Source organism: Mastigoproctus giganteus, chromosome 11 (genome assembly GCF_048544385.1).
Source record: "Mastigoproctus giganteus isolate SK-2022 chromosome 11, ASM4854438v1, whole genome shotgun sequence".
Taxonomy (NCBI): Eukaryota; Metazoa; Arthropoda; class Arachnida; order Uropygi; family Thelyphonidae; genus Mastigoproctus; species Mastigoproctus giganteus.
Window position 1 is genome coordinate 50,461,911 of NC_143585.1, and position 24,190 is coordinate 50,486,100.

Genomic DNA, 24,190 nt, shown 5'->3' on the forward strand with positions numbered 1-24,190 from the left:
TTTCTAAATCCTGTTGCAGAAGCACACTGCCATTACTGTCATTAACAACCCTGCGAACCTTTATATCATTCGACATTAAGCCTAGTATACCTTCATCAGTATCATTGATAAATATACAAAACAACAGTGGACCCAACACCAAACCTTGGGTACTACACTAATAACATTAGTCCATAAAGAGCAGCATTCATTGATTACCACTCTGTCTTCTCCCATTCAACCACCCCTTTATCCATTGTAGCAACTTTCCCTTAATACCATACTGCTCCAATTTGTACAGTTGTCTTCCATGCTCAACAGTGTCAAAAGCTTTCCTGAAATTCAAGTATATGATATCAATATTATTTTTTGCATCCAGTTCCTTTGTAACTACATCATAGTATCCAATCAGATTTGTTAGACAATGGTTTCCCTTACCAAACCCATACGGTGTCTGAATTATTATTACAGTCTTGTCTAGATGATCCTGCAATGCATGTTTAACCAGTGACTCCATTATTTTCTCCGGAACAGAAGTTAAACTAACTGGTCTGTATTTACTCGTGTCACCTGTAGATCCCCCTTTGTGAATTGGCGAGACATTTGCACATCTTTACTCTGTGGGGACTTCCCCTGAGTCCAAGGATGCTCTCATAATTATCACTTATGGTTTGCTTACTACCTTTGCTGCCTTATTTAATATAACTGGATAGATCCCATCCACCCCGGGTGCCTTTCTTATGTTTAATTTCAACAATTTCTCCTCCACTTTGTTCTCGGTTATTAGAAAATCATTACTCAACCTGTTACAGTTTGTTAAACTTCTGGCATTCTCTTCCCTTAATAACTTCTCATGTGTGAATGTAGATGCGAAATACTCATTCAGATGGTCAATTATTTAAGCAGGATCTTCACCTTTTTCTAGAGTGAACATAACTTAAGAAGTTCTTGCTGTATTTCTTAGCATCCTTTTGCCAAACCTTTCTCATAATCTGCCTTCGCTTTCCTAACCTCCTTTGTGACTAGATTACAGACTATCCTATATCTATCATAGACTTTATTTTTTTGTGTCATCTGAGAATTTATATGCATCCCATGCATTTTTCTTCTCTGCCACGAGTCTCATTAGTTAATCTGACCTCCATTTAGGCCTAAATCTTGAATGGTATTTCTTAATCAGTATGAAAAGCCTAGCACCTTCCATGATTACTTTCTTGAATGTTTTTAATTTAGAATTTGCTGTGGATAACATCATCAATTGGTCCCACCATACAGAATTTAAAAACTGTCTGAGACCACTGTAGTCACTTCTATGAAAGCAAAAACCTTTACCCCTGATGGACCCCTTGACGTGAGCACCTGTACGTGGTGAGGGGACCTCCCAGTGATGCTGCTGGACTTCCAGACTAGCATCACTGGGATCCAACGCCCACAGCCCAGGTTCCAGGCTTACATCAATGGAATCCGGCGTGTTTGCTGTGCGCTGCGATCCGTGGAAATTCGGAAAGGGGGATCCTGGTGGTTGAGGGGGCCCAGCTTCAATACACCACTTTGGCCCCTGCTTCGACAAGACGGGTGGTCCTGGAAGGCCCGGCTAGGATCAATCGGCTAGTAGGCTTGCCTGCGAGGGTCAACCGTGTCAATGCCACGCCCCTACCCTCATGGTCCGAGGGACAGGATTCAGGCTGGCGGCGGTGCGGGTATTGTGTCTGGGTAGCCCTGGCGTCCCACTCCCGAGCGCATTTATTGCATGCCGTGTAGTGGGCGTCTGTTTGGTCTCCGTGGTGGGTGGGGAGCCCGGGCACTGAACCACTTCAAAACTTCATGAATCCTGATAAATATATTCCTTCAGGGGCCCCAACCCGGTCCCTATCTGAAAACAGAGACAGAGAGCCAGATAGCATTATTGCTACAAAGAGGCAGCGAACCGAACTACCATCAGGGCTTGTCCCAAGGTTCTTAATTATGCATTCCACGAATGAAACACCGATTGGTAAAATGTCACCCTTTTTTATACAAAAAGGGTTGGATCGGTTAGCAGGTTCACCCAAGTCAGTTAAGAGGCTCTGTTCTGGGGACCTCTTGATTGAAACAAAAAATGACAGGCAGTCTGAACATCTACTCCGAGTAACATCAATCGGAGGAGTACCAATAACAGTGACACCACACAGAACACTCAATTCATCGAGAGGTGTCATTTCGGAGTGGGACCTTCTCGACGTAACCGAGGAGGAAATCTGCTCCGAATTAAAACCACAGGGAGTTACTGCCGTTAAGAGAATTACTGCGCGAAGGGATGGAAAAATTGTTAAAACCAGGAGCGTTATCCTGACTTTTAACTCTCCTAAACCTCCTGACGAGATTAAAGCTGGATACATCAATTGTTCAGTGCGTCCATACGTTCCGAACCCTTTACGGTGTATTAAATTCCAGAAGTATGGACATTCTCAAATGGCCTGCCGTGGAGTCCTTGCATGCGCTCGATGCGGTGCAAAGGACCACGAAACAACAGCATGTTCAGCCGCAAAACCCACCTGTATTAACTGTGAAGGCGAACACCCGGCCTACTCACGAGCATGCCAGAGGTGGAAAGAAGAAAAAGAAATTCAACGGCTGAAGGCAGAGCTAAATATATCATATCAGGAGGCAAGGAAATCAGTCAAACCCCTGAATATCAACAAACCTACCTACGCGCAGAAGGTAGCAGGGAGATGTTCCATCGGAACTCAGACGGACATGACCATTCCTCCAAAGGAGTCTTTCAATCCCATTGTGCGTTATCTCTTAAGTTCTCAAAAACCTGCACAGAAAAACCAATCAGCTGCCACTCCTATATCAGTACCTCCTAATGCTCCACAAGTAACAAAGATAATTATGAAAGAAAAGAATAAGAAAGGGGAAGTCCACCCTAGTACCCAAGAAAACATGGATGTCGAGCAGAAGGAGGTACCCAAAGTCTTGGAACTCTTTGCTGAGGAAGAAATGGACACGGGACAGCATCCTTTCTTCCCCAAAAAAGATAAACCCAAGCCTGACAAAAGTAAGCCCTCAGCACCTCGGAAGCTGCCTGATGGACCCACCAAGCCAAAATGGCTAAATTCCTACAATGGAACTGTCGTGGATTCCAGCGAAATACTGATGACATCAAGGCCCTCCTGCAAAAGCACGAGCCAGTTTGCTTTTGCTTGCAGGAGACTTATCTAAAGGCAAATGATGATCCCACAATGCATAACACCAATTTTTCGTAAGGATAGAATTGCAGATGGGCCTGCTCATGGGGGAGTGGCTATCCTTGTGGGTAACCAGACCCCAGCGCAGCCCTTGCTAATTACAACTAGCATGGAAGCTGTTGCAATTCTCCTTACGGTGGGATTTTTATTAACGGTCTGCTCTATCTATTTGCCACCTGGGACTGACAACTCCCAGGAAGACCTTGATGATCTTCTAACGCAGTTGCCTCCCCCTTTCTTACTTCTCGGGGATTTTAATGGACATAACAACCTGTGGGGTAGTGCTAACATCAATGGAAGGGGACGAGTCATAGAGCATATGCTAAATGACAATAACCTTTCCCTTCTAAATACTGGAACAAATACCTTCTTCCACATGCCTACCCGTACTTTTTCTGCCATTGATCTCTCTATCTGCTCCCCTTCTCTACTCCCTTCACTCACTTGGGAAGTGGAGGAGAATCCATATGATCACTTCCCTGTGATAACCTCGTTACACAGTGGGAGGCCATGTCTTCCCTTCAGGTTACCACGGTGGAAGATTGATCAGGCTGACTGGACTGCCTTCCAACATCAGGCAAATTTTGATCTTAGCACAGTCAGTCAAGAGCCTATCAATGATGCAGTTAAGTACATCACAGAAAATATTGTCCAAGCAGCTGCGAATGCTGTTCCAAAAACATCTGCCCGGTTTCCACCATTTCCCAAACCTTGGTGGAATTCACAATGCACAACAGCAAAAAAGGCTCAAAACAAAGCGTGGGGATATTCCGCCGATATCCTACCACGACCAACCTTATAGCCTTTAAACATGCACGAGCCAAAGCACGATATATCCGCCGTCAGAGTCAAAAGGAATCGTGGATCCGTTTTATATCATCTGTTAACCAGTCTACCAACTCTAAGGTAGTCTGGGATAAAATCCGGAAAATGAAGGGAAAATATACATCCCACCCTTCTTCAATCCTAGATTATAATGGATGCACTATTGCAGATCCAACTGCAATAGCCAATTCTCTTGGGGAAACATTCTCTAACATCTCTGCAACATCTTTGTATTCCCCAGAGTTCCTGGTCCTGAAACATAAACTAGAAAAAGAAGCACTTAATTTTAAGACTGAGGGCATCTATCCCTACAATGGGGCATTTACTATGCAGTAACTGAAAAAAGCCCTCGCTCTTTCCAGAGCAAGTGCTGCTGGACCAGATGGCATCCATTATGAAATGATTAAACATCTTTCACCAAAATCTATGAATTATCTGCTCTTTCTATATAACAGAATCTTTATTGAAGGGCAGTTTCTGGATTCCTGGCGCAAGGCAATCGTTCTTGCCTTTGCTAAGCCAGGAAAGGATCCGAAATTCACTACCAATTATCGTCCTATTGCTCTGACTAGCTGTCTGCAAAATCCTGGAGAGAATGGTTAATTCTTGTTTAATATGGTATTTAGAATCAAATGACCTTCTCTCCAACATCCAGTGCGGCTTCCGAAGGAACCGGTCCACTTTGGACCATCTTATTAGACTGGAAACATCCATCTGGGATGCTTTCCTAAAACGCGAACACTTGGTGTCAGTGTTCTTTGACATGGAGAAAGCGTATGACACAACTTGGAGATTTGGCATTTTAAAAGATTTACATAGCCTAGGCCTTAGAGGCATCTCCCCTTTTTTATTCAAAACTTTTTAGCCAATCGATCTTTCCAAGTTCGTGTGGGATCCTCACTCTCTCGTTCCTTCAGCCAAGAGGAGGGAGTACCACAAGGATCAGTATTAAGTGTCACGCTTTTCGCCATCAAAATAAATTCCATCACAGAACAACTTCCTCCAACTGTAAACAGTGCCCTCTATGTTGATGACTTTAGCATTTTTTGTCAGTCATGCAACATGAGGGTTATTGAAAGACAACTGCAAAAAGCCATTGATCGCCTCAATTCCTGGGCACTTACTAATGGCTTCAGGTTCTCGCCGGAGAAGACAGTTTGCGTACACTTTTGTCGTAAGCGTAATCTTCATCCTGAACCTGAATTAAGGCTTGGACAAAATGCTATTCCAGTAGCAGGGGACACAAAATTCTTGGGACTCATATTTGATAAAAAAAACTGACATTACTGGATCACATATGTCAACTCCGCACAAAGTGCACACGAGGGCTTAATATTCTCCGCTCGCTCTCCTCTACATCTTGGGGAGCAGACCGATGCACCCTCCTACTGCTTTACCGTGCACTTGTGTGATCCAAATTAGATTATGGGTCCCAGGTATATTCCTCAGCCAGAGACAGTGTACTTTGATGGCTGGATCCTGTCCATCATCAGGCTCTCCGTATCGCTACTGGAGCATATCGCACATCTCCTGTCCAGAGCTTATACGTCGAAGCAAACGAACCACCGTTATCGCTTCGACGTAAACAGTTGTCTTTAAAGTACGCTTTAAAACTGAAATCCCTGCCAGACCACCCTACGTGGCTATCTGTTTTTCAGCCACGATGGGAAAATTTGTACAATACCCGTAAGACTGCCAATCGTCTTTTTGGTATTCGTCTCCAAGAGCTACTCAAAGAACTTAATATCAAGGTAGACAAGGTTGCCCAAACACCTAAGTAACCCCTTCCACCCTGGCATGCTCATGTACCGAAATGTGATTTGTCCCTTCGGAATTGGGGAAAGTCGGACACTCCATCATCTGTCTACCTGCAGCTTTATTCAGCACACCGAGCTGAACATTCTGACTTCGCACCAGTTTACACAGACAGTTCGAAGTCAGAATCATATGTGGGATCTGCTGCTGTCTTTACAGACAGCACTACATCGGAGCAGATTCCCTCTGAATATAGCATATTTACTGCAGAGCTGCACGCAATTGAATTAGCCTTGGATCACATTAGTAAATGCCAATACCAACGGTTCATTTTATATTCCGACTCTCTTAGCATGTTACAGGCTTTAATATCTGTGAGATATAATCCTCATCCAGTTCTGTCTAGTATTCAGCAGAAGATTCACTTCCTCTGTGGACGTGAATATGATATCCGCTTCTGCTGGATTCCCAGCCACATTGGGATTACAGGAAATGATTTGGCTGATGCCGCAGCCAAATCAGCAATTTACAATAATAACTGCTGCCTGTCAGTCCCCTATACAGACTACAGGCAAATCATTCACGAGAAGATACACTCCCAATGGCAGGATTCGTGGAATAGACAGACTGCGAATAAATTATATCATATAAAGCCTGTAATTGAACCGTGGCAGTCTAGTCTGCGCAGGAATCGTAAGGAGGAAGTTGTTCTTGCTCGGACCCACATAGGACACAGTCATTTAACTCATTTGTTTCTGCTGAGGGCTGATGACCCTCCTATGTGTGTGTGTCCTGTGGCACAATTTTAACGATTAGACACCTTTTAATTGACTGTCCAGATTTTAGCAGCACCCGTTTTAACACTTTTAATCATCTGACTGAACCTTATACACTCAGTCAGATTTTATCTGACAATGACAACATGTCTGCTGTTTTTAACTATTTTAAATCAATGAAAGTTTTTAATTGTATTTAAAATTTATGTTATTGTTATCTCTTTATTGGTTTATTTTTTATATACCTGTTATTATATATCTGGACATGGTGGCCTAACTACTTAGGTCACTGAATGTTTTAACTTTTTATAATATGACTGGTATTTGGCGCATTATAGCCTCAGTTGCTGATGTGCCAATAAAACCCAAACCCTGATGGTAGTTATGTCTTTAAGTAAATCCCGCATCAGTACACTGTGATCACTACCGTCTAGTGTTCCTTTAACTGCAAATTCTTAATGCATGAATAATCACTGCTGATAGCAAGAGCATTACTCTCTGTTTGCCTCTGTGTTGCTGTAGAAAACAATCATCCAGTAAATCCACAGAAATCTTGCTGGTGTGCTTGTGACCAACCCACAAATTCCAGTCAATATCTGGGAAGTTAAAATCCCCCATTATTAGACAATCTGATTTACTGGCCCACTCTACTTCTCTGTAAAGTTATTCATTGTACGCATCAGGAACATTAGGCCTATAACACACTCCTGCTCTCATTTTTGCTTTCCCAGTGCTTATGTTACACAAAACTGACTCAACGTTGCACTGACCATCTGTGTCAACTTGATACACTTCCTTAGATTTTGTTCTTAAATAACAGCAGAACCTCTTCTCTCTTCCTATCCTGCCTGTACACATTGTACTCCCCAAATTCCAATTCTGCACTGCTTATTTGTGTGACATGATGTCTGTGATATCCCAACGATATCCACCTTTGATGTCTTGACCAGCACTTCAAACTCATTTATTAACTATACTTCTAGCAATTGTGTACATGCAGGTATACATGCACCTGTTCTTACTCTGTGTTACTCTAACACAGCCCATGTATTTACTTGTTTCATGCTGACGCCCAGCAGTTCTTGAAATCCCCAGCAACTGGCTCTCTATGCTCCTGTAGAAGCAGTGCAAGATTCACTTTCACTTCTGCCTGCGGCTACTTTTAATCTATTAGTCCGTGTATCCTTCCAAGCTAGCAGTTTTCCGACCCACAATAGCATCAGCAAATATTCTTGCACCCCCCTTCTATTTAAGTTTATCCCATCCCTGTAGAAGCAGTCTCTCCTGTTAACAGTGGAGTCTTTACCGCTTTTCTTGGCATTCTTTGCCACAGACTTCTCTTAGTCTGCCTTAGGTTGCCTAACCTCCTTTGTTACTTGATTACAGAGTAGTTTATATCTGCCATAGGCATCTAGATCACCTGATAATTTATGTGCATTTTCATTTTTCTTCTGTGCTACAAGTCTCATCAGTTCATCTGATATCCATTTAGGTTTAAGCTTAGAACAGTATTTCTTAGTTGCAATGAAAGGCCTAGTAACTTCTTTGATTACTTAATACAATTACATTCCCTGAATGTTTTCTGTTTAGAATTTGCTGTTGGTAACATTATCAGCTGGTCCTACTGTATAGAATTTAAATCTTTCTGAGACACTGTAGTCACCCTTACGAACGAAAAAGCCCTTTCTTTTACCCTCGTTAGTAGTTGTCTTCTCCACATCAAACTAATTACTGCCACCCAGATGGTTCTTAATGCATGAAGAGTCACTGCTCATAACCAGATCAAGGGTATTTCTTCTGATTTTTGCCACTCTAACATGCTTCTGTAGAAAACAGTCATCCAGTAAATCCACACAAAGTCATGCTAGCTTTATTTTTTTTTTTTTTTTATGAGAACCCCAAACATGAGAGGTATTAGAACCTATAGTACTTAGTACCGTGCTTGGGTTGGAGGTTGAGAAGACGAAAGAAGATATTTGTTGATATTGGACTTGAACTTCCTGTAGATTATAATTTTCAGGAAATACGTATGAAGGAAGGTTGTTCCAAAAAATGGCAGTTGAATGAATAAATGAGGAAGATGAAAAGTTGGTTCTGTGGGTTTGAAGTTGGACAGTAAATGGATGTTGGCTGGTGGCGGCACGTGTTCGGACTGTTTTGAAAGAGAGAGCGGGAATTATAGAAGCCAATTCAGAAGAACAGTGCCCATGGAAGTATCTGTAGAAGAGGCATGCAGCAGAAACAGTGCGTCTATGAGAAAGCGAGTGGAGAGACTCTGTTAGAGATGAATCATTAATTAACCTAACTGCCCTCTTCTGAATGGAATGAAGAAGCCTGAGAGAGGTTTTGGGGGCACCACCCCAGATGTGGGAACAATATTCCATGGCAGGGCGGATTTGCGATTTATACAGAGTGAGCAGCTGTTTGGAAGAAAAGTAACGCCGAGAGCGAAAGAGAAAACCAAGTTTTTTAGATGCAGAGGAAGCAATATTTGTAATGTGCTTGTGCCAAGAGAGATTAGAAGTCAGGGTAATCCCCAAAAGAGATATATCATTTTGCCTAGAAATCGGAGTGTCACTAAAGATAAGCATAGGAGCAGAAGAATCCTTTTTGCGAGATATAAGACAAGACTGAGTTTTAGAAGGGTTGAAATCAACTAAGTTGTCTTTGCCCCACTGGAGAATTACCTGAAGATCGGCATTTAAGGAATTGGCAGCAGATTTTCGAGAACTTGAAGCTGATTGAGCAGGACAAGGTTTCTCAAAATGGAAAGTTGAATGCAATGTGCTGTCATCGGCAAAACTATGGATAGGATTTCCAGTCAATGGAAGAAGGTCATTGATATTCAAGAGGAAAAGAGTGGGGGAAAGAACTGAACCTTGGGGGACACCGGCATTAGCGGAGAAGTTAGAAGACAGAGAGCCATCTACCATCACCCTCAGTGAGCGATCAGAGAGAAAACTGGATAACCAATTACTAAAAACAGTTGGCAAACCATAAGATGGAAGCTTGTTTAGAAGACCTTTATGCCAAACACGATCAAAAGCTTTTGAGATGTCAAGAGCAACTACTTGTGTTTCACCAAACCTTTCCATTGAATTAGTCCATAAATGGGTAACATAAGCCAGAATATCACCAGTGGATTGACACTGACGGAATCCATACTGGCGATCGTTGATCAGATGGAAGGTTTCTAGGTAGTTTAAGAGTTGGCGGTTAATTGATTTCTCTATTACTTTAGAAAGAGTAGAAGTAATTGCAATGGGACGGTAATTGGATGGCAGGGATTTGTCACTCTTTTTAAGAACTGGCTGGATATGAGCAAACTTCCAAGCAGAAGGAAAAACACCTTTGGAATAAGAAAGTGAAAAAAAGGCGGCAAAGAATAGGAGTAAGTTCAGGAGCACAGGTTTTGAAAACAAGTGGAGAAATACCATCAGGACCTAGAGCTTTCTTAGAATCAAGATTCATCAAAATCCTTCTGATATCCTTTTGACGGAAGACCACAGGAGGCATTGAATGGAGCGTGTTAGGAATGGTGGGAGGTGTTTTACCAAGATCATTAATACATGAGCTCGAAGAAAAATGGGATGCTAGCAGGTCAGCTTTATCCTTGGCTGAAGTGACAACAGAACCATCTGGTTTGGACAGAGGTGGGAGCAGAGATGGGCAAAAGTTGCGGCCAATAGCTTTGGCAAGAGACCAGAATGCTCGGCTACCATTAGGGCAAGAAGCAAGTTTTCTACTCTTAGCCTGTTCAAACTAGTTTGGATTGATTAATAACTGCTTTACAATTGTTGCGAGCTTTGGTGTAGGCAGAAAATGAAACTGAAGAATTAGAAACAAGCCAATTACGATATGCAACATTCTTCTCTTGGACAGCCTTAGCACATTTATTGGAAAACCAAGGTTTAGATAAAGTACGAGATTTTAAAGTGGAGTGTGGGATAAAGGATTCCATTCCTGCAAGAATAATTGCACTGACACGATCTGAGCAAACGTTGACATCAGAAGTTTTGAAACAGTAATCAGACCAAGGAAAAGAAGAAAAGAAGTCTCGCAGGTCATCCCATTTTGCATTCTTGTAATGCCAAACAATACGAGGTTGGGAATAGCCATGAGATAAAGGTTCCATTGGAGAAGAGACAATCACCAAGTTGTGATCTGAAGTGCCTAAAGGACCTCTCACTTCAAACTTGTACTTAGAAGGGTTGTTTGTGAGAAAAAGATCAAGTGTATTGGCTGTATGATTAGGATTGTCCGGTATTCTTGTAGGTAAATGAACAATCTGTGCTAGGTCATTAGTAATTGCAAAAGCCTCAGCATCTCGACCTGCTGGGTCGGTGTGACTAGAAAACGGAAGACAGCTGGAGTTGTGAACGTTAAAATCACCAAGGAAAATTACCTCACTGTTAGGAAAGCTGGACTGGAGAAAGTCAAGTTGCAAAGAGAGGAAGTCAAAGAGCTCCAAGTGATTAGTGGAGTTGGGAGAACTGTAGAGACAACAGATGACTTTTACACAATGAGGTAGAGAGATTTTCAGCCAGAGAAGATCAAAGAGAGGAGATTCCAAATTGCGAAGTTTCTGACAGGGAATATCAGAACGGACATATGCACAAGTACCACCTTTGAGGCGAAAGGAATCATACAGCAAATAATTTGGACATCTGAGATGAGCAGTAGTTGAATCAACTGATAACTGAGATTCAGTCAGAAAAAGTACATGGGGTTTGGAAGACTGCAAGTGGAAATAGACATCGTTGAGATTGGAATTGAGATCACGAATAAATGAATTAGGAAGTCCTTGGGAGGTTTAGATCTTTTCGCAGATAAGCTTGCTCTATTATTTTGACAATTCATGGTGTATTCAATAGTAAGAAAAAGTGGGTGGGACTTGCTGTATGAAGTAATGAAATTTTTGGATATGGCGTACATGTGGTAAGAATATACCCAGATCCTTGACATAACGTGGCCTCGACAATGCTCCCCGCATTACTCGGACTTCCTCCAGTCACTATCTGGCAGAGTAGAGGTAGCAAGATTATACACTAGCTGATCCGGAAGCCTCCTAGAGAGTTACCAATAGGTTTGGTCCGGTGTACTATCTAGTGGCCGGCCTGCCGAAATGTAAGGAATATTGGATCTCGCCACGACATTCATCATAACCTCAAAAATCATCAATCATACTGCATGATGGAAGAGATAGGAAAGGATTGGCCGGAACGTAGCTGTAGAGACTAAACATGGGTTCCACCACTTCAAGCCTCCAATAAGCAAAGTGGTGGTATTTCACCGGTTGATGAGAGTCATCTACCACCTAGAGAGCTTGTTAGTGACCAACCAATAAGTTTCACTCAATGTCTGAAAGTTAATATCTCCCATTATTAAACATTAGGATTTACTGCCTACTCTATTTTTCTGTATAAATTGTTTGAATTTGTTTTATAGTTTTTGTTTTCCAAGTGCTTGTCACAATATACTGTAAGGCTTTGAATGGATCGAGCACACTGAATTCTGATGGGATCCTTCCACTTGTTCAGATTACGAACCAAAGGGGGCATAAATTCAAATTACGAAAGGACAGATGTAGAATAGATGTGCGGAAATTTGCCTTTAGCCAGCGGGTGGTTAATTGCTGGAACAAACTTCCATCTGTCGTTGTGGAAGTTGATAGGTTGAATAAATTTAAGGAGGAACTGGACAGGCATTTGGAGGGAATGGTGTGTTTTTTTTTTTTTTTTTTGGCTGATGCTGCATAAGCTCATACATTTGCTTTCTTGCATCACATGCCACTACTATTACTACTACTATACTGACTCAACATTGTGAATATGCTTCTTAACTAAGAGCATACCCCCTTCCTCCTTTTGATGACTTAATCAGTAATTAAAATTCATGAAAGTTATTTACTGTGCTCCTAGCATTAATTTACATGCAGGTATATATGCACCTGTTCTTACTCTTAGTTACTCTTACACAGTCCATGTATTTACTTGTTCATGATGACCCACAGCATAGTTTGAAATCCCTGATACCTTGCCTTCTAAGGTGCTGCATGCTAGAATAGAAAGAGTGCAAGGATACTTTTCACTTCTCCCTACAGCTCTAGTTATTCTATTAGTTTGTGTATCCCTAAAACTGTCTTTTGATCCACCTAAGACTGCCTTAATAGCATCAGTGAATATTCTTGTTCCCCTTCTATTTAACTGTATCCTATTCCTGTAAAAAGTTTCTCTTATTAACAAGCATAGACCATACTGAGAAAACTTCTACCCATGAGACTTATGGGGGTAGAAGTTTTTTATATCCACTGACTGTGGATATAAATATTAAATTATAAAATAATATCATGTATGAAATGAGTTTTAAATTAATAATTAGTATTTAGTTGTTGGAAAATATTTAATGTGTGCCTGTTTATAATTACTTTTTTATATATACATATTTCTTTATTTTCTTTCTTTTTTAGAAAAGTCGATTAGTTAATCCAGCTGACTATATTGCATTTCTTAACAATTCTGATCTTAGCTTAGGAAAACTCATGCAGTGTATGGAATCTCTAAGAATAGCTCTAACAAATAATACTGTAAGGTAAGAAGGAAGTAATATCCATCTTTAATTTAGTGATAACCATTGCTTTCTTAATAACATTATACTGCCCATGAAAGAGCTTGTAATCTGTTTAATCTCATAATACTTTTAACATGTACTGTGTATATAATTTAAAAATTGCACTTAAAATTAAATCAATTTTAAGTGAAATTTTGCTTTGAGTGCAATGTTAATACCTGAAGTATCTTAAAATCTTAGAATGAATTATACTGTTCAACAATGCAAAATTTTTTCACATGTGGTTGAACATTATTTACTGGCTCTGATTTTGATCACAACCTTAAAGTTTTAAATTTTGAATTGTACATCAGTTTCATCAAAAATGCAATTGAAAAAAAAAATAATAATAATAAAAATATATACAGTGCATTCCGGTTAATTGAGGCAGCCGCTTATTTGGGGAAAATTATGAAGAACAGAAACAAAACAAATATTTAGCCTAAGTTTGTTCCACTTATTTGGGACAACTAGCCGCTTAATTGGGGCAATGAAGGTCGTGATTGAACAATTAACTATATTTATATGGCACGCACAAACATCTAAATATAGTTTATTGAACAATAAACTAATTTATATGGTTCATAACAACGAGATCGTGCGGGCGGCAGCCGAGTCAGTTATTGCAAAGTCGTGCTGTAGAGTGGTTGTTTTACGTTTGTTCTGTGTCGTGGTAATTGGATTCTGAAGAAATTTTGCTTGCAGATGTTTATGATCACACTAAGTACATATGTATACGTCTTGTGGGTTAGAATAGATTAAGCCAGTGCCTCCGTGGGCAGGAGCGGCAGTGCATAGCACACGCTTCTTGATTAGACCGGGGTTCGAGCCCGTGACCACAAAATACAGAGGATGCAAAGGTCAGGGAATGACCACCGCATATTCCTGGAGCAATATGGCCTTAGTTGCTAATGCTCCTAAAAACAAACAACAACAACAGAATAGATTAAAAACTGTACCAAACAGTGCACTGATTTTGGTTTCCCCCTCCCTTTTTTTTCAGTACATTTAAGACCCCTGTCAAGATGCCATGTAAAGATTTGTCGCTTTCAGAAAAAATTGCTATTCTTGACAAGATAAAAAGTCAACCTCCTAACATCAGTCATCGTCAGCTAGCGGAGATAATAAAGGTGCCAAAATCTACAATTTCACGACTGCTACAGCAACAAGAAAAACTTAGAGAGGAGTGGACATTGCGCATGGATTTAAAGAAAACATCCCATAAGCAAAAGAGAGAAGGCAAAGATCCAGATGTCGAAGATGCTTTGAATCAATGGTTTTCCACTGTATCTAAACGAGGAGTGCGTGTAAGCGGCCCTATGCTAAAAACCAAGTCAGAAGAGTTGGCCAAAAAGCTAGGTCATGTAAATTTCAAAGTGATAGATGGTTGGTTGTCTCGATGGAAGTGTAGACATGACATTAGTTAGAAAAAAAGCACATGGTGAGAAGGACAGTGCTGATGCTATGAGTGCTGAGCAATGGAAATCTGAAAAATTGCCAGAGTTGCTTAAAAAATTTAGTGTGGATGACATTTACAATGCCGCTGAAACAGGTCTGTATTATCGTGCTGCACTGGATGGTTCCCTCAGCTATCCACACATAACACTGTCCGGTTGAAAGAAAGCAATGGATCATGTAACAGTGTTGTGCTGCTCAAACATGTCAGGAAATGATAAACTCAAACTTTTCGTTATTGGTAAAGTGCCAACCTCGTTGTTTCGAGGGGCTTACAATAGGCAATTTGCCAGTAAGAAGCTGTGGATGACCACATATAGTTTTACGCAGTGGCTAATGAACTGGGACGCGGAACTGTGATGGAAGTCCAGAAAAATTCTGTTGATATTGGACAACTGCACCGCACACTCTAATGTAGCTGGTTTAAAACATATTGAACTGGAATTTTTACCCCCTAACACCACATCCCTTATACAGCCTATGGACGCGGGAATTATAAAAAATTTGATGACCTATTATCGCGGAAAGCTGGTTAATCACATCCTTGAAGCAATTGAGGAAAATCTGCTGACATCATCTTCGAAATCAATAGAGGTTAGTGCAAAAGTTTCAATGTTAAAAGCTGTACAATTTATCGCCGATAGCTGGCGAGGAATAAGCAGCAGAACAATTCAGAATTGTTTTGCTAAATGTGGTTTCATGACTAATTGTGATTCAGACAGCAATAAGCTGTATAGAAAATGAAATGGCTTTGGAACTGCAACAGGTCCAAAATTGTGAAGAATTTAACAATTGACAATAACCTTCAATGCCACGATGAAAATGAAGATTATGAGGAAACGATTATTGTGCGGCGAGACACCAAAAGACCAAGAAAATGATGACGATGATATACCTAAGCGAGTGACTAACCAGGATGCCAGGAAATGTATCGCTGAATTGAGATGTTATTTCATGCAGGAAGGCAATGAAGACAGTCCTTTATCAGCATTAGATACCTGCACCGACTTGGTTCAATTGCAGTCCATAAAGAGAACACGTCAGGGTGGGTACACTTCATAATCTTTTTCAAAGTAAGAACCCTTAAGTAATGTGCAACCTTTGCTTGACACTGACATTATTCTGTACTGTATCTTCATTTTACATATGTACATTATATGTACATACATACATTTTGTTTGCTTTTAGCTTTAGTTATTTTTAAATAAATGTTTGTACCAATATAACTTAAATACAGCGTGCTTTCTTTAAATACCACATTCCCTTTATTTTATTCATACCGTTTTGCCTCCGTTAAAATGTGCTTTTCAGCTCATTAAAATTTTGCTTAATTGGGCCAAAGTGATCTGTCCCAGTTAACCGGAATCAACTGTATATGCATATTGTAGTTTCTGAACATAAAATAATTAATGGATATAGCTAAAGTTTCTTTTTTATTGATTTATGTTTGTAAATATCATATGAGCCATCCCAAAATAAGCTTGCATTATCTGGTGAGCATTCTAAGACACCAGCTACATTAGTAACACTTTTCTGCAACTGATATATCCTGATAACCATGTTTCTCTTGAGTGCTTTGAGGTTTAGTGAGAATAAGTTGTGCTGAGACTGAAGAAAATGCCATTCATCATCACCAGAAGTCAACCAAAAATACTTTTTGAACCTGAAGGGATGTAAGGGCCCTGGGGTATATGATAATATATATATACAGTGAAACTTCTTCTAACGGACACCTCTCTTTAACGGACATCTCTCTACAACGGACATTTTCAAATTCCCCAACTCTCCTCTATTGGGTTTAACGTGTTTTCAGCTTCTGTCCAGCGGACATTCTCTGTAACGGACACAGACAGGCAATCTGCACTGTTTCGTTTAGATTAGCACTTAATTTGATCTCCCCATAACGGACAGCGGGCGAGCTCACGGCCCTTTTTCTAGGAACGTTTCTTCCACGTATTGCCTCAATCGTGTGTTTATTTTCTATTTCCGATTTTCTGAATTTTATCAAGATTTACGTTGCGGTTCTAAACCCTTTTTCAAGAATTTTAAGGCAGGTGTAAAACTTCTGATGAATTCGGTGTGTGCAGGGGGGGCGGATTTTGTCGGCCTTTCGTCTTTTGAGTTTCAGTTTTCAGTTTTGTTCAGTGTCGTGTGAAGTGCACAATGTCTTCTCGTAAACATTTAATTTTAAAAGATAAAGTCGAACTCATTAATGCGTATGATCAGCAAAAAAATACTGTTCGCAATCTCGCTGCAAAACTCAAAATCAGGAAGATGCAGGTAAGCGACAACCTTAAAAAAAAAAAAATTAACTGCTCAAACAATTTTGGCAACACGTAAATGATCAGGTTCAAAAATCATTCCCGAAAACTGTTGGACTTCAAATTGACAATGTTAAAAATTCCCATTAATGGGCCTATTATTAGGGAAAAGGCTTTGGAGGTTGTGAAATCTATGGGAGTAAATGAGTTCAAAACTTCTGTGGGATGGCTAGACAAGTTCAAAACTCGGCATAAAATTTCTTGGAAAACCGTAAGTGGTGAAGGTGGATCTGTTGATACTGGGGTTGTAACAGAGTGGGCCGTCAAATTGGAAGATTTATGTCGTGATTTTGAAGCTAAGGATATTTACAACTGTGACGAAACAGGGTTGTTTTTTAAAGCTCTTCCTGAAAAAACAATGAGTCTAAAAAACGAAAAAAGTGCCAGGGTGGAAAAATTTCTAAGCAACGCTTGACTGTACTATTGTGTACAAATATGCTGGGAGACTTTGAACAACCTCTTGTTATAGGAAAACAACAAAATCCTCGTTGTTTCAAGGGCATAAAGTTGAATCTTTCGAATGTTGACTGGAAGTCTAATAAAAAAAGTGTGGATGACACGAGATATCATGAGTGAATGGATAAGTCACTTTAACCAAAACATGTTCGTCAAAACAGAAAAATTATTCTTTTCATGGATAATGCTGCATCTCAACCGCACATTGAATTGTCCAACATTCAAATCGTTTTTCTGCCACCAAACACATCTGCAGAGTGTCAGCCCTTGGATCAAGGGATAATAAAAAATTTTAAACTTCACTACAGAAAACGTGTTTTAAGACCTCATTGCAAACATGAACGATGTAACACGTGCGAGTGACCTTGCAAAGAAACTCAGCATCCTAGATGCGATTCAATGGATTTCCTCTTCAGTAAATGCAATTAGAAAACAAACTGTCGTGAACTGTTTTGTAAAGTCTGGCTTCTCAAACCGAAAAATCGAAGTTGTGAACAGCAATGTGGAGCACCAAGAAGAACAAGAACTTCATCTATTGATAATGTACGATACTTCCGCTATAAGTGACCCTGGCTACAAAGATATAGACTCGAACCTCACTACAGAAGATGATGCTCTAGATATCAACGACATTATCATCGATATTTTTCAAGAAGTTCCTCATGAGGATGAGGAAATGGAAAGAGGTCATTCTGTCGAAGAACATATTAATGACGAACCACCGATGAAAATAGAAGAAGCGCTCATACAAATCAATCGTTTAAAAATGTTTTTCGCCGCTGAAGAAGATACTGAAGAACTTTCGATGGTTTCTTCACTCCAAACAAATGTTGAAAACAAAATTATCAGCCGGAAGAAGGTGCAGAAGAAAATAAGTGATTACTGTATGTATTTTTCTTAAGATAAAGTCATAATATGCTTAGCACAATTGTATGTATATTATTTACAAAAATATTGTGCAAAATCTGTATATAATTTAATTTAATTTTACATTAAATGTTTAACGATTTTTCTTTCTTTCTTTTTTTTTTTTTCTCCCTCAGACTTCTTGTTAGCGGACACTTCTCTCTAACGGACAAATTCTCATTCCCCATGGCTGTCCGTTAAAGGGAAGTTTCACTGTATATATATATATCCAGTTATAGGGGCGCCTCCGTAGCCAGGTGGGAAGGAGCAGCAGTGCGTGGCACACGCTTCTTGATTAGACCGGGGTTCGAGCCCGTCACCACCAAATACGGAGGATGCGGAAAGGTCAGGGAATGACCACCGCACCGGAGCAATATGGCCTTAGTTGCTAATGCTCCTAAAAACCAAAACAACAACAACAACCAGTTATAGGAAGTGGCAAGGGAACATAAAACCATTAAGGTTAATCATAATGGCTTCATTATGCATGTGTACAGCTCCCTTGAATTGTAAAAAAGTGCCAGTTCGTAAAGTAGTTTCAAGAATGAAGTGGGTAGCTGAAGATCATTCAGTTTGACTTCAGTCGTAGGGAAATTCATGCAATTCATGTAATACAGGATCAGCTAGATATAAAGGATTTTCTGAAAGAAATATAAGGGGCAAAATTTTCCAAAAATTCTCTTTTAAAGGAATAATTTTAAAATAATTGCCCTTAAAAATAAAGTATTTCAGAAGTGACCTAAACATGAAATGATCGATGCAGTGTTTCTTTTTTTTTATGTGCTAATTTTTATGTTACTTGGCCTGTGTTACTATTAGTAATCAGCTAGCTCTTATAGGTAATATTTCATCATCACTCTGTAACGTCACCATGCTGTCTTTTTCTGCCCAATTAGAATGATCAGCTCCATATTCATCCATCTCGACATCCTTCTTGTGCTGTTTTATTAATGGTATATATATGTATTTGCCTTCCCTCTGCAGACCATCCAATTACTAGATGCCACACTGCCAATGTCCCCTTCTTGGAAATTAAAACCCATACCTTTAACTACTGCAACATCTTTCTTCATCTTCCAACTAATGACTGCATGATCACTATCAGCCCATGGCTGATAGTGATCATGTACTGTAAGCCCTACTCATTTGAAATGTTGCCAACATCGGCTGTTGTGGCAAGCAGTAATTCTTGAGATGCACACAAGCATTACTTTGACTTGTGTCATCAAATAAATGAGTATCTGTATTACCCATCTCTCTCCTAACTAGCAGTTTCCCCGAATCCCTAAGGTATCCTCGGTGATACTGGCAAAAACCCTTGCACCTTCTTTTTCAAATGAATACCATCTCTACAAATTCCTTCTGCCTGTAAGGGTTGGACCAATCTGATTTAAAAAAAAAAAATACCTCCCTTAATCTTTGAATATTCCCTCAAGTTAATTCACAAGTTTTTCAGCTTATAATCTCATATAATGTGGCAAAATAACATTTGTTTTGCTATCATAAACACATTTTTACTGAAATTGCCTTATTAATAAATAGTTTTAGTAGTGTATATCATAAATAGTCACATAATTTAATATCATTAATTTAAATATTTATGAATTCTAACCCCTCAGTTTGAAGGGATTAATGAATTTTTTTTTAATCAGTTAAAATGATTTCCATTTTAACTGATTAAAAAAGAAAGTATTCAAAATATTAATCATTATTAAAATTTTTAAATTTTTTTCATTATGAAAAAGAAAAATTAAAGGTAACTTAAATGAGATTTTTATGAATATCTTGTCTTTTTCATAATTTTAATAAATTTATTTTTATAGCTGGGTTAATGACTTTGGAAGCAAAGGACTAGATAAAATTCTTCATATCCTTATGGCTTGTCATGGAAGGTATGTAGAAGCTTTTCATATGCATTATATCTTAAAAGTTTCTTATACAAAGAGGAAACATATCTAAAAAGTTTCTTTAATAAATATTAATAAATTGTGTATAGAAATATTCAAATAATGGAAACATATGGAGATAAAATGTATAAATTCTATTTTAAGGGAGCATTAAACAGTGAAACATTTTAACATTTTGCATAATTGGCATAAAAGGTGAGTACAAAGATACATGGTCCATCTTAAACTATGAGATAATTTACATACTCTAAATGAGAAGTCGCTGTAACGTTAGGGATAATCCTTAATAATCCTCAAACTAAGTATTGAATACTCAGTCTTCATTGTTGCCTTCAACAATTTTGTATATATGTGTAGGAAAAATCTAAGTTTAGATAAAGGATAAGAATTTAAAATGGAATAAGGAACAAAGGATTTCATTCCTGCAGGAATGATTTTAGCACTGTGGGCAGTAGCAATGTTAGGATCAGGAGATTAAAATAAAGATTATGAACCATTCCAGATAAAACAGAGGAGTTCATGTTTAGTAGCTACAATTAGCAATCTTATCAGCTGCAGCTAGTGTTAAATTATAATCACGAAGGCTTCTTGCATAAATCAGCATTTTTGCTTGCTTAACACCCATATGCACGTTGAAATTTTCTGGCACCTTAAAATTAAAATTCTCCTTATTACTGAATACAAGAGTATTCAAAAAACTCTGAGGTCCGTAATGGGGTACAAGATCATGGAGGAGTTTGAGGAGGGTATCGTGGCCAGTCCATCTTATCTGGGCGCCTCCGTAGCCAGGTGGGAAGGAGCAGCAGTGCGTAGCACATGCTTCTTGATTAGAGCGGGGTTCGAGCCCGTGACAACCAAATACGGAGGATGCGGAAAGGTCAGGGAATGACCACTGCATATTCCCTGAGCAATATGGTCTTAGTTGCTAATGCTCCTAAAAACCAAATAACAAACAAACCATCTTATCTGATAGGCACTATATGGCTTGCCTCCTTTCATGAGATTCACTGGGAGAAATGATGAATGACCAGACTGCTATTCTTCTGTGTTGGTTTAGGAATGATGCTTACATCATCACTAAGCCAACTTGAAAGTGCATATAGGGACTAAACTAATTTCAAATGTTTTTCTGCTGTTCTTTCCCCCCCTCACCCTCACACAAAGAAAGTTCAGTTCTAGCTCATTGAAAGCACGACTATATTCAATTTAATTCAGTAAATATGAAGAAATAATCAGTGTTTCCAGTTTATCTTAGCGAATTTGAAAGATACCATTATCTCATAACTCCTACAATTTATTCAAAAGCCTATGAAATCTGAAACGGAAAAGCCACACGAAAAAACAGTCAAGTTATCCATTTTTCTTCATGTAATGCTGTCTGCTCATATTTCCCATAGAGAGAGCAGATGGTTTATTGTAAATAAATTATAGTGGATGGCACAAAAGTTGAAGAAAAATGATTCATCCATAATGTTGTATTTGTCAATTGTTCTGGTCAGATTACTAATAATTCCTGTAGTAGTATTGTACTGTCTGAATTGAATACTGAATGCTCGTTGAATATTTTGCCATGGGAATTCACTAAATAAGTAATCAAAATAATTGTTGTGAATGGTTATAATTACCTGAAAGAGAACAGTTGTGGAGAGAGTAAAGATGCTTTTTAAAAGAGAAAAGAAAAGTAACAAGAGTGTCATCTTCATCTAGGAGAAGAATAGTTGTTTCAGACTGTCCTCAAAAACCAGTAAATAGCTGTTTTAATTGATATTGATGATTTTGATTTCTTTTTGATCAGAGTTACTGTATCAGTGATTTTTAGTGATGAATTTCATTGGATAATGAAAGAGGAACTTCATATGAAATATAGAAAGATCAGTAACGGTTTTGTAGGCCAGCCATCATTTCCCATCTTCAGAGATATCAAAAAGCGATGCACCATTTTAGAGAAATGTCAACAAAGGGGGGGATAAAAGTATAATTGTGATGAAACCTGGGTGAATGTGTCATTCTGAGCCAAACCTGTGGCATGATAGTTTTATTGAGTCAAAATATACCTCCTGGAAAAGTTGGTTGATTATCTTGTTACCTGCAGATGATGGTGGATTTTTATGATATCCACCTTCTCCTCATTTTCTGTTTTGTAAATGACTTAAAGCTCTTCATAATTATTAAACATGGAGATGGCCTACAACACCTCACCCACAACTTGAATGCTACCTCTGTAAATTGTCTCAACATGTCTCTTGCTTTGGTTTTGCCTTAAATCTTAAAAAATCAGCTGTGATGACTTTTTCTCTCAATAAAAGCCACACTTGCATTCAGCCAACTATATTAGAAGCATTCATGGCACAAGTATTTTTTTCTCACACTGACAAGAGGTCATTTTTGATCCCAAGTTGAACTTTTATGATCATGTGACCTCACCCACATACCAGATATCCACAATGATATGGTGGGCAGAGAAACATTTGCCTCATGTCTGTGATTTGAAGACCACCATTAAATGCATCAATAGAATTATCCACCCTGTAATTCTATATGAAATGGAAAGTTGGGCTCCCCCACAACCATTAGCAGAATCTTTGCACACAAATACTGGACTGTTAAATTGGATTGCATACAAACATTGGATCTATGCAAAATTGCCCATATCACAGCTTGACTGTTGGAAGTTAATCAAATTTGATAATGGGCTACTAGTAGCATCCATTAAATTCTCATCAGCAATCTAAATCTTCCTGATGTTTAGAAAACTACTTAGTGAAGGATGCCACAGTCTCTTTGATTGAAACCTGCCCTTTAAGCCAGAAAGCAATGCCTTCAATTCTCTAAGATTCTCACTGTGCAAATATTATCTGCAGCAGAAACTCAGATTTCCAAGGATACAGTGTACAGTGGCAAAGTGCTCATAGCTGACATCCAGTGACTAAAAGTGAACCATGAAACTTATCAAAACTCTAACTATTGTTTACATTATGCCCAGTATGTTTGTAAGCCTGTCTGCCATCTGGGTCATACTGTTGAGACCATCACTCTATTCTCTAAAGGCCAGATATCTCTCGGTGCATTATGGCCTTGCTGCCCTTGCGCTGTAAAGCCCATAAACAAACCAAACCAGATATCTCAATTTTGGCCTCTGCCTTTAGCTTTCTTTATTTGATTATATATGACAATAATGGTTTTGCAGTAAAGATCTTTATTTTACAAAATGCAAAGTTTTATTTCTGTTGGCACACCATAATTATATAGCTTGATATAATTATCATGAGATAATGGAAACAGATTCAAATTTTGATTCCAGGTAACATACTGTATCAGAGTCTTGTACAAGAAAGGGATCATTTTGATACTCTTGATTTTTTTAAAGAGTTTTAGGTATTTCTGAGAGAACCCTTAGGTTATTGTATATGACTGGATAAGTTTTGTCTCAAACCACTGGTTGATGGCTTTCTCTGAATGTTCTTTGTGCTTATATTGGACTTGGCTAGGAAAGTCACTGTGGGTCTTTGCACAATCAAACGTGAATGGAAGGTCAACTTGGTCTTGTTGAGCTGCAAGAAAGTCTCTTGATATTTTTGTTCTTTTCAGAGATGAGAACAACTGTTTCGTATTGGAAACTGTGAAGGATCACAGTAAGAAAAAGCTAGCACTTCATCTCAGAAAGCTTCTTAAAGACATTGATGAAGGTGAATGCAGTTATCTTGGATTCTGCACTGTGCACCTGATATGATCACAGATTGGACTTCCCCAACATAATATCAGAAAAGAATCATATTCATAGGCTCTGTGTAGACACATTTTATGTAATAATATTGCTTAAACACAATCAACCACCTGAAAGATCTCATCTCTGACATGGTTCACATGTTCAAGAGCAGAGTACTGACTACCCTACTTTGGCATTACCACATGAGGTCTGGCTTTATAGATAGCGGGGAAAAGTAGAGAAAGAAATCAACTGAAGCAGTACC

General features: G+C 39.0%; 1 protein-coding gene across 1 annotated transcript in view; it reads left to right on the top strand.

Annotated features, from left to right (window-relative positions):
- LOC150078004 (protein diaphanous-like) overlaps positions 1-24,190 on the top strand; it is a 278,573-nt gene that overhangs the window by 55,955 nt on the left and 198,428 nt on the right. Inside the window, 2 exon segments of the mRNA XM_090384426.1 lie at positions 13,035-13,156; positions 20,136-20,204. Coding sequence (XP_090240552.1) covers positions 13,035-13,156; positions 20,136-20,204 — 191 coding nt within the window.